General features: G+C 37.6%; 2 protein-coding genes across 4 annotated transcripts; one reads left to right on the top strand and one right to left on the bottom strand.

Annotated features, from left to right (window-relative positions):
• Positions 1-63: 63 nt before the first annotated feature.
• On the top strand, positions 64-4,459 carry LOC100266795 (uncharacterized). Its single transcript, XM_002280715.4, has 6 exons — positions 64-824; positions 1,028-1,231; positions 1,314-1,393; positions 3,466-3,541; positions 3,809-3,934; positions 4,031-4,459. The coding sequence occupies exons 1-6, from the start codon at positions 699-701 to the stop codon at positions 4,175-4,177; spliced, it is 759 nt and encodes a 252-aa protein (XP_002280751.1). The 5' UTR covers positions 64-698; the 3' UTR covers positions 4,178-4,459.
• A 787-nt stretch (positions 4,460-5,246) lies between these two features.
• Positions 5,247-11,078, bottom strand: LOC100244479 (uncharacterized). Of its 3 annotated transcripts, XM_059742710.1 has the most exons (5): positions 10,598-11,078; positions 9,629-10,001; positions 9,408-9,486; positions 7,150-7,350; positions 6,823-6,921 (listed from the first exon to the last, which is right to left on the bottom strand). In XM_059742710.1, exons 1-4 carry the CDS (start codon positions 10,973-10,975, stop codon positions 7,164-7,166), a joined length of 1,017 nt encoding a protein of 338 aa, XP_059598693.1. In that variant the 5' UTR covers positions 10,976-11,078; the 3' UTR covers positions 6,823-6,921; positions 7,150-7,163. The 3 variants fall into 3 exon arrangements, with proteins under 3 accessions (XP_010659962.1, XP_059598693.1, XP_059598689.1); XM_010661660.3 differs by lacking the exon at positions 7,150-7,350 and having other exon boundaries at positions 5,247-6,921; XM_059742706.1 differs by lacking the exon at positions 6,823-6,921 and having other exon boundaries at positions 6,956-7,350.
• Positions 11,079-11,603: the final 525 nt, after the last annotated feature.

The following is an 11,603-nucleotide window of genomic DNA, read 5'->3' as shown; positions in this document are numbered from 1 at the left end:
ATTTTTGTTATACCGAACGTTATAAAACGGTTTTCACAATGGATATACAAATAAACGGTTTTTTTTATTTCTGTTACATTTTCTGATTAGATGCAACTTCAGCCTGACGTTTTTTTTATTGGTGAGTATTGTAGGAAAAATAATTAAAGAATTAATTGGCTAGGAGGAATAAAATTCTTATATTTTTTAATTTATTTTTATTTTCATATTTTTTGTTTGAAGAGTAATTTATTTTTAATATAAATTTTAAGTATTTATAATATATTTTTAAATAAAAGAAGATTATTTTTATAAAAAAAATAAAAACATTTTTATCAGAACAAAGACAACAAAAAGGGAGGAAGGGAGATTTAATTTTCTGAGTTTCATAATATACCCTGGCTCATTTTTATTTCTTAAATAATTGACAACGTGTCAAAATTTCATTATTTCTTAAATTGACAACGTGTCAAAATTTCATTGACCAAGTAATTAAAAGTACACAGTTTGGGTAATTGGGTGGAGCCTCTTCCACGAGGGGCACAAATAAAGTGGGCCCGGAAGCTGACGTGGTGGACTTGGAGCATCCAGAGACCCCCTGCCTGGGCACGACACCATTCCCAAAATGCGAGAAACTCGAGACTCACTGTAGCCGAACCTCCACTCGATCACACGATTCACACCCAGCACATGTTAGTCCTCAACCCTTCCTTCGAGCCATGGCGTTTTCTCTTCTTCTATCGTCGGCGTTCTCTTGTCCTCCTTTCCTCTCGTTGAAGCCTCATCTTTTACGACCTCCTGGCTTCGCTTCTTCATTCCCGAATCTTCGAAAAAGTTTCCACCAGGTAAAATCCCTAAACTCTGTTTGGTTCCCGAAAAAGCATCGGGAAATTTCTACAACTGTTTGGCTCAGTTGATCCGATGGCAGTTTTAAGGGAAAAAAAAAAGCTTAAGCTTTCTTTTTTTCCTTTTTCTTTTTATTTTTCCCGGAATTATTAGCAACCAATTGGAGCAGTACTGAAACCCTTGTGTTCTCGTTTTGTTACAGAGAAGGATTAGAAAGGGGGCGTGCAGGGCGGAGTTGTCGCAGGACGCACCTTTCGCGATTGCGATCGGCGCTTGTATGCTCAATTCTCTAGTGTTTCCAATCACTTCTGGTGCGGATGATGATGGCGACACTGTAATTGATTCTACTGATGCGCGGTTCGCGGTGATGGGGATCATAAGTTTCATACCTTACTTCAATTGGCTGGTGAGCTGTTTAAGTATTTGTTTGATAATTGAGACTGCTTTTTCGAGTTCTGGTCTCTGATGTGTTCTTTTTTTCTTGATAGAGTTGGGTGTTCGCCTGGATGGATACTGGGAAAAGGCGCTACATTATTTATTCGATCGTGTACTTGGCTCCCTATCTCAGGTTTAGTTCAACTTCTCATAACTTTGATTTTGAACTCTTGAAGACGGTTATCTCACTTAGATTCAAAAGCATTTTTTAAGTATCTGGAATCAAATACGGAGCATTGGTTCATGGTGAAGTCAAGTTTAGAGTTTAAACTTTGAATGAATAGAAACTTGTGCTCACCTTTGATCTGCACTATATTGGGAGGTTAAGTAGAAATGCATTTGCTTTATTATTTTGCTCATTTTCGCGCTAGCAAGTAAGTAGTGTGACTTCACAATGCTGGAATGAGCTGTTGATACTATAAGAAAAAACTAGGTTTCAAAATGAGCCTTTAGAATATATGGTACTTGAGACACTTATTTTGGTTGTCTCCTCCTTGGGAAAGGCTTATGCCCTCTGAATCAGTTCTTTTTGGGTCTGATCTCATATTGTCATATTTGGTCTTATATGATACAAATCATTGGGTTTCTATATTTGCCTCCTGAAGGCTGGAGGCATTGGCTGTCAAAATTGGGTGAGTGGACTTTAATGATATGTGGTTGGCTTGTCTTTGACATTCAATATTGGGATGTATTCTCACAATCTGCTCAATGATCCACTTTCAAGTGCCAGTGCTTGGCTCTTCTTTGGAGATGAAAATGTGATTAGATGCTTTGCAGGACTTGCTTAAAGGCCATGTGGTACTCTGCCTAGCTGGTTATTTGAGTCTATTTTTGAACTTATTTTGTTTTTTCCCTTTCTATTGCTGCTATAGGATGAGGTACTCTTGAGCTTCTAGTTATTGTCTTTTTTCCCTTTCTATTTGCTGCTATAGGATCAGGTATTTTTGAGCTCCTAGTTTTGTCTTTTGTCTGATGCTGCAGCCTAAGAGGGTTGGGTGATTGATGGGCTAGCTCTCTATGTCAACTTCCATCATCCTTCTGTGTTCCATCTAGATCTTTTGATTTGGAGCCAAAATTGCCTTTTTTTGGGCCAAATAATATCAAGTGTGAGTATTCTTTTAAACTTATATTCATTCTAGTCCCTTTATGTCCATGTGGATAACATGATGTTTATTATTATTATTATTATTTCAAAAGAAACCACATTTTGAAAATGTAGTTTCATAATTTGCACTGAAACCGCATTTTGAACATGTCGTTTCAACATAATTGAAAAAAAATAAAATAAAATCACATGACTCCGAGGCAACAAAAGGGCTATTTTGGATATAAGTTTGAGAGACTGCTTAAAGATGATATTTGTTTTTCCATGAGGGCTAATTTAGCCTCAAACTCATATCTTTTTCTCTGTGTCAATGGTTTGGGTTCCTTGGATGCTGCATAGGAACGTCACAGGGACCTTGGATACACATTTTTCTTGTCATTGATTCATTAGGAGGTTTTTTTGGTGTTGTTGATATTATGGCCTCTGCATGGTATCACCGCCTGAAGGATCAAACAATTAACAGGCTTGCCTGCTAACCAAGATGCTGAAATGTATTTAACATCTTACAGGTTTTCAGTGTCATGGTCAAACTATCATCTTTGTTCCTGACCACCTTTGTTTCTTCTCTGTGGTGGAGGAATGCCATCAGGGTCATAAAATTTTAAATTCCATTCCAGCTATTAGCTAGTCTTCTTTTGGCATTTTATGATCAAGAAGATTTTCAAACAGTTCAAATTCACGTTCTTGGATTATGTTGAAGCAAATGAAGCAAATTTATGTAAAACATTTAACATCCTAGTGAAGCTGTCATAGCCTGTAAAAATCATTTACTCTTCTCCCCTTTAATTTTGGAACTTAAACATATGGGGTAAGGCACTGGACCGGTCTTGGGAATAGGGAAACAGTTATGCACCTCATGATGATTCTGTGGCAGATATAGGAAACTTCCCCCCTTTGTTGCTTGTCCAAATCAAAGCTATCCAAGTAGTTTATTCTTTCTCAAATTATCAGTGTGAAGTTTTATTATTTTTTTTGTTTGGGAACTTTTCAGAGTTCTGATTATTGATATTTAGTGCATGTTTTAGTAGCATTTCAGGTGAATGTGTCACCAGGATCATAGTGTATGATGTTAAATTCAAAATTTTCCTGTGATTTAATAGGTCAAATTTGTCACTACTGCCTGAGGACAGCTGGCTGCCCATTGCAAGCATTGTTTTCTGCATCATTCACATTCAGGTACAAGTTTTCCCAGTCTTCCTTACCACCAACCTCTGCTTGTAAAATATGTTAGGATGTATCACAGTTCAGGGCTCAGGTCTCCTCCTAAGTTCTCTTCTCTAAATTATTCAATGCATGAAGTTTGAACCGTGAACCTAAAATTTAAAGGATATATAATACCAGTGTTAAGCAAAGGAAGAAAATATTTAGTTCAATGAATGATCACTTGATGAGTGTGGTATGTACATGGCATATTTTTTTTAACAAACAATTTTCTGTTGGCAGCTGGAAGCAAGCATCAGAAATGGAGATATTCAGGGCTTTCAACTATTTAGTGGGGTTGAGAAACATCTTTCATCGATAACTGGAAAGAAGAATACTTTGAAGGATCATCAAGGAACCACTAAGGAGGTACTAACCACCTAAAAAACCCACGTTGAACTTATCATATGCTGTATAAACTTGTTATCCATGTCTGATCAGCACTCTCAACTTTTCTATGTCAAGGGGAAAAGGAAAGAGCACACAGGCCTGCCTTCGGCTGAAGAACAATCGAGAAATGAGATTCGGCAGTGGGGTGTTCCTAGAAAACCCTCACAAGAGCCTGAACACTTGAATGAAGATGAGGGTGAAGATGACAGAAGGCAATGGTAGAAAGTCAAGAATCGCATTAGGGGACTGTATTGTAATATTTGGCAATTAGCCCGTTCTCTCTTTCCAAAACATAAACGCCATTGACAAGAACTCTCAGGCACACAACAGCAGCAACAATACCGGAAAAGCAAGCTTACCTGAGAGCAAAGGAAGTCATTATAATGTTACTGCCGGTCAGTTCAGGCAGCTCATTTTTACTGGAAAGCCCGTAAGGGGTGGGATTAATGTGTTATTACTTATTACTGCCTCCTGTGTTGAAATGGCTAAATCTTTGGATACCCATATGCTGATTTGTCGTCTTTAGAATGAACATGACACAACCTGATCCTGGTGGCTCATCTCATTTGTTGGCAAAAATAGTGGTGGAATTGCTCTTTACAGATCCTGGGAATTTTGAAAAAATAAATTTTAAAATGTGATAGTTCAAAAACTATTTTTAAATCTTCATAAGATAATTTTTAATTTGATTTTTTTTCACTTATCATAGATTTGAAAATATGTTTTACACTGTCATATTTTAAAAAATATTTTTTCAAAATTGTTGTACATTTTTTAAAATCCCAACTTCTAAGTTCTAACCAACCGAATTCAAATCTGATTTTAATGTTCTACCAGCATCTAAAACCCAAAATCACACTGTTTGCTGAGTGAACTTTACAGTTGTACCCACCTATTTTTCAGCCTGAACTTTGTCCAAATATGCTCTTACTGTGTCCCAATTCATCTTTTGGAATTTTGATGCCGTAAAACCATTGAGTACTAACACTTTAATCATCACCTGAGAGAAAGAGAGTTTAAGCAATAAATACATCTCTTTCCCAAGTTCAAACCCTTAATGGCAGCATAATCAATACACCCATGTGTGCTGATTAACCGAAAATCTAGACAAAATATTATACCTCTAAACAACTATCATACCATAATGATCCTCATGGGACCCCCTCAAAAATTCACCCTCCAAGGGCTAATAAGAATAACTGGAGAAACACCATGTGCAAACTGCTACCGAGAATTATCTCCATCAAGCACCCATTGGTGGTAGACGAACCAAAAATTTTAAATCTAAGGATTGAATAAGTCTACTACCATCACCCATTTCCTTTTTTTAATTTTGTATTGAAATGGAAAAAAGTGGAAGATGCCAGATAGAAGCTATTATGACCACCCACCAACAAATATGGCATATAGCTTTGTTTCAGGTCCAAGGGACAAGGAAAATGCATCACAATGAGCTCATACCAAGAGTTACCAGTGACCAACCATCCCTTTGATAATGGTCTATTTTTTGTTTGTTTTCAATGAACCTCCTTTTGGGATTTACACCACTCACTACACTTGATTAACAACCCCACCATGATAACCATCATGCTTTTTATCAAGTCTTTCTCTAATCAAAAGCTGCTTAACCACTTTTACTGCTTTGCATTGAAATGCAATGGAATGCGCTTCTACCATTATAACCACCACTTTTTGTCCCATACACCATTCCATCCTTTATTAAGGCCTCCCAGGTTGAGAGGGTGTATGCTCTTTCTTCTGAAGTTTTCACCTCCACACTTCTGGTCGTTACTGGCAGTGGCTGAGCAAGGAATGGAATAGATCTCTGTGATCCGGCGACATGGCAGCTACGTTTCCTGCTCAAGAAGATGACTTGTTCTCAAGAAATCTGCAGAAAAGGTATAATGGACTTGTGATGGTTAGGAAAAGGGCCATCAGAGGGAAGGGAGCTTGGTACTGGTATCATTTGGAGCCTATTCTCTTCCAGAACCAAGATACAGGCACTGCTAAAGCTGTCAAACTCCGGTGTGGTCTCTGCAGTGCCCTTTTCTCTGCTTCTAATCCTTCTAGAACCGCAACGGAGCATCTCAGACGAGGGAGCTGCCCAAACTTCCGACACCCTGAAGTCAACTACAATGGCATCGGACCCAAGTCCACAAAACACAACCTGCTTGCCTTACCTCCACCGCTTGCTCCCCTGGCCATGGTCCCTGCTTTCTGTTCCTCTGAGCCAGTCTTCCCTAGCCAGCCTGATAAACCACAACTAACCCAGTCCCAAATAGATACCGCTTTTGATTTGCTCTCAGAGTGGTTCTATGAGTCCTGTGGCCATGTGTCATTCTCTACCCTAGATCACCCAAAGTTCAAAGCTTTCCTCAATCACCTTGGCCTCCCTTGTATCAACAGAAGTTACATCACTGGTGCAAAACTTGACGCAAAGTATGAAGAAATTATGGTTCAGACTAAGAGCAAACTCCAAGATGCCATGTTTTTCCAGTTATCAACCGACGGCTGGGGAAAGGGAAAGAAGAGGAACAATTCTGATTTCCCAGATGATTTTGCCAGCATCAGTTTGAACCTTCCCAATGGCAGCACTCTCTTTCACAAGGTTTTATTCCTCAATACAAACAGCCCAAGTTCAGACTACATCAAAGACATACTATGGTCAACAATCATTGAAACTTCTGGATATGATGTTTTCAGGTGTGCGGGAATTGTCGCTGATGTTGGTAACATCAACAACATAGTTCTTCAGGAACTAGAGACACGCCACCACTGGATGGTGATCATCACGTGTCAGTCAACGGCACTCCACAAGCTTCTCCGAGATTTCTCCAAAGATCTACCTCTCTTCACCACCACTGCCTCCATTTGTCTCAAAATCATTCAGAAGTTTGAATCTCACCACTATAATGGTCTCAACATCTGCCTGACCCGGCGGCCATATAGTTCCCTTGATCAGGCATCTGCAAAAATTTCAGCTGTTGAGAATGTTGCTCGATTATTTCACAAATTTGGGCACAGCTTTACAGAAAAAGTGATCCCCATTGACCCATCAGACAGGGCACTTTCTGATGTGGTTCAAGAATCGAAGTTCTGGAAAGATTTAGATTGTTTTGCTAATCTAATCAGCATAATCAGAGATTTACTGCAGGAGATCAAAGAAGACAGGCTGTGTTTAGGCCAGTGCCTACCCCTATGGAAAGAACTAAAGAGCAGAATCACAGGCTGGTGCAGCAGGTTCGAGATGGATGAAAAACCAGTTATGGAGCTGGTGAACAGAAGGTTTGCAAAAAACTACCATGCAGCTTGGGCAGCAAGTTATGTTCTGGACCCCCTGTTTCTTGTTGAAGATAGCTGTGGGAGGTATCTTCCACCCTTTAAGTTCCTTACTCCTGAGCAAGAGAAAGATGTGGTGAAAACAATAACGAGATTGACACGAGATGAAGAGGCACACATTGCATTGATGGAGCTGATGAAATGGAGGACTGAAGGACTAGATCCTGTTTATGCTCGAGCAGTTCAGGCAAAGGAGAGAGACCCAATCAGTGGAAAGATGAGAGTAGTGAATCCACGAGGCAATAGACTAATATGGGAGACTTATCTCAGTGAATTCAAGGTGTTGAGACGAGTAGCAGCAAGGTTGGTTTTTCTCCAAGCAACCGCAACCAAACTCAACTGGAACCAATCATTTTTAAGTCTGGTCTCTTCAAAGAGGCAGTCCAATGAAACCATTGAAAGAGCTCAGAAGGTACTATTTGTGTCTTTGCATCAGAGGTTTGAGAGAGATGACTTTTCAGATGAAGAAGAGAAGGATTCAGAATTGTCCAGTTGTGAAAATGGCATGAGTTTAGACCAATGTTTGGTACGTAGACCTGTTGATTAAAGCCATTATTTTTATAATGGAGTACCTTTCAGGATTTACATTCATGTGTGGTTTGTTCTTTGTATGCATTTCTTTTCCCTGAGGTATCTTCCAGACTTTCTAGTAAAAGATCATGGAATATATTCACCAAGAAAAACACTTCCTAGGACGCTATGAATGGGGTTTAATGGAATCTAAAGTATCTGCTAAGCCACCAGACTCCTTCAAGTCCAGTAAACCAAAGACAAAAGTTCATTCAGATGTTCCTTGGAACTCTAGGATAAGGGAATTTGGTATTGATGCAGATGGTTGCCTTCACATGGATGATTAATAAGTTCTCCTTCTCTTGTTCCAGAGAGGACGCTTCAGACAATGACTCAGAAATCTTTTCACAAAAGTAGATAGTACTTTATGAGCACATGCTCAGCATCAATCTGCACTAACATTACATCAATAATGTGGAAATTTGTAACTTGAGCAGGTTGCACTATGTCCAATTTGAACTCCTATGGACAAATGTGGGCTGGACTTCTAAGATCCAGGATTCACATGTGTTGAAAATTTTGATGAGAATGTGTTTTACACTAGTTTCTTGAATAGCATGACATTAATATTGTAGAGCAAGGTATGCATGTGGCATTTTTGTTTTTATCTTATGAATATTAATCATTTTCATATAATTGTATTGATGATCAACAAATTAATTTTCACATAATTGTTTTGATGATTTTTTTTGATAGGTAAAGGAAAATTCATTAAAAGCCAAAGAGGCTAAAGAAAGAGTATACATGGAGTATACCAAGATACATAGGAGCAAAAGACAAAAGGACAATTTGATGATGAACCTATTAATGATTTGGGGTCTCATAAAATAATAATAATAATAATGATTTGGGCTCTATTTATAATGCTAATTTCTTTAGCATTTGATCATGACAATAAAAGCCACATTTTTACCTATCCAAAAAAAAAAAAGATCATGACAATAAAAGCCAGTTATCTTGATTTATTGGACACATTGCACTTCTAGATAGTAATATTTGAGATACCAAAGTTGCTTATCCTTTCAAATGAGTACTGGAAAAAAGATAAATGTTATCTGATAATGTTCAAGTTAATCCTTCTAGCTCAACCCATGGCATCAACCAGGGTCAAGGTAAGGTTAACAACCATACAGTTTGCTCCAGTAGCAAATATTGGGGTTGAGGCTTGGCTTAAGTTGAACCAGGTTGTTAGCACAGAGTAGGTGCTGGCATACATGAACCATAAACTTCTCAATGCCTGACAACCTAGGATTTAAGAAGATCAAGTTATCTTGGTCATCACACAAAAAAGTTGATAACTGAATGTTAGTTTTTCATTTTGAAAAAATGCCACAGAACATATTACGAATTGTAGCCATAAATAGCATATTCATAAGTATCAACCTCAACAGAGAAACATGGTATCTAGTGGAGTGGCTTTTGCCATTATTTGGTCCTCGAAACTGAACTTTTGATGGGAAAAGGACTTAAAAACCTCATCTTAAAGCAGAAATCCAGACCAACAGCAGCAAAAACAAAGATAAAAAGATTCTCAGATACATACAGGACACCATCAAAAGCATGTGACAAGAAGCTTCCAGCGTCCAATTCCAAAGGTGATCCTCCCCCAAGTGTAGCAAGACCTGCATTGCAAAATCCATTCTTCCTATCAATCTTGAACTGCAGTGTCCTTGGTCATGAAGTTGTTGGAAAAATGTAACATTTCCCTTATAGTTTTGACATACTTGAAATCTTTGTTTTTTAGCAAATAGGTATAAATAGTACCTTTAACAAAGCCAAAAGCTGCAGATGTCCCTGTCTTTAGCTGAATGTTGTCCAAGTCTCTTCTTATTGTATATCGGAAGGTAATCCCAAACAATGCACAGCTGACAAAGTTGATTGCCAAAGGGAGTAACAGCTGAGAACTGCTGGTCACCTGAGTTAAGAATATGGGAAGCCCTGCAAAGGTACCAACTATGGCAGAAACAAGTGCTGCTTTTACTGACTCTAATCTCTCCTCTTCTTTGTTAATTTCCTTGCTTTCTGTTTCCAAGAAACTAGCTCTATCTCCATCTTCACCCATGTTTATTGACAGAGAGCGCTCTGCCTCTTCAACCTTTGCTCTCGCTTCTAATATTTCCCTCTGGCATTCTGCAATCTTGAATTGCATGACATTCGATATTATTGCCAACATTGGATATTTCAATCACTTAAATCAATGAAGCCATAAAAACACAGAGCTCAATGGAAAAAGGTAGAACGACAAAATAAACTCAGTTCATCTACAATGCCCATGCTTTCTCATAGTTTGGGAATGCCCCTTTAATTTCATGATTCGTATTTCATATCTTATTCAATGCGCAGGTTTAAGCTTGTGCATCAATTGGATTAAACCTGCATCGATGAATTCTCACAGGGTGGAATTTTTTTCAGTACAACATCAAACATTCAATAAACGGCTCAAATTCTTGCAACCCGCAAAATTAAAACCTTCCAAGATTCCATAATTCTCATTTCAAAAGAGCAGAATAACAAGTTTTCTATCATTCCCAACTGAGAAACCATATTGTAAAGCTTAGCCTCCGAAAATTTTCCAATGCAAAATCAAACACACAACAAAAGGGAGAAATCCCAATTACCCAGAAAATAAAACCCACCAAAATTCCAAAATCCTCATATCAACAAAGTCAGAAGACTCAAAACAGCATTTTTCAATCACACCCAACAGAGGAACAACTTGTGAAAGCAACAGACCTCGGAGCTTCTGCCTTCAAGCTGCTCGATGTAATTCCTCAACTGCTTAGCTTCAATCTCTTGCTTTTCAATCTCAGCCAGCTCCCTCCTCGCCTTCTCCACTCTCTGCGACGCCTTCTCCAACCCCTCCAACAAAACCCTGTTCTCTTCCCGGTTCAAAAGTTCCTCCACTTGCTTGCCCACCATACCAGACAACGCCTCCTTGAAACCACCATTTTCACTCTCTTCTGAGCTGCATTTCACAAATACAGCTCGAGACACTGCAGAAGCTCTGTTGAATGCCTTGGTGCAAGTTGGATATGCAACGCAAAAGATGTTTGTGGGTATGCTTCTGGGGCTTCGACAAGACAATACGGAGGAATTGATTGTCGCTGCCATGGGCGTAGAGTCTCCCGACCTTGCGAGGATTTTGGCTTATCCTCTTCCACGCGTTTGAATTTCAGGGAGGCATATTATCACTAATGAAATATTGAAAAAACAGAGAATAATAAGGCGAAAAGAAAAAGTGGATTAAAGTTAATAAATTATTATATTTATTTTAATTTTTTTATATAAAGATATATCGTTTTTAATTAATTTAAATTTTATATTTAATTTTTTACATTTTTATGATAAAATTAAATATGAAAAAAATATGTTAATTTTTTTTCATTATTTTCTAAAAACCAAATATTTTCTTAGATCTTTAAAAATAGGAAAATCAAGGTTATGTTTGGTTTCTCAAAAGGATAAAAAAAAAAAATAAAAAATAAGTTTTTTATATTTAACTGTGGAATGAAAAATATATAAAAAAATCATCAAATATGAAAAATTAAATATAATTTAAATTTTATATAATTTAACCCTTATATTGAATAATTAAAAAAAAGTGAAATAAATTTAAAGTAATTTAAGAATAATTTATTAACTTTAAATTTATTATTTTATTTTCCTATGTTTTTTTTTTTTTGACTTTTTCTTCTTTCAAATTTTTATAAAAGTTGAACATAACCATGTTCCATTATTT

This window comes from Vitis vinifera, chromosome 2, assembly GCF_030704535.1.
Source record: "Vitis vinifera cultivar Pinot Noir 40024 chromosome 2, ASM3070453v1".
NCBI lineage: Eukaryota > Viridiplantae > Streptophyta > Magnoliopsida > Vitales > Vitaceae > Vitis > Vitis vinifera.
This window is presented reverse-complemented; position numbering and strand designations above follow the sequence as displayed.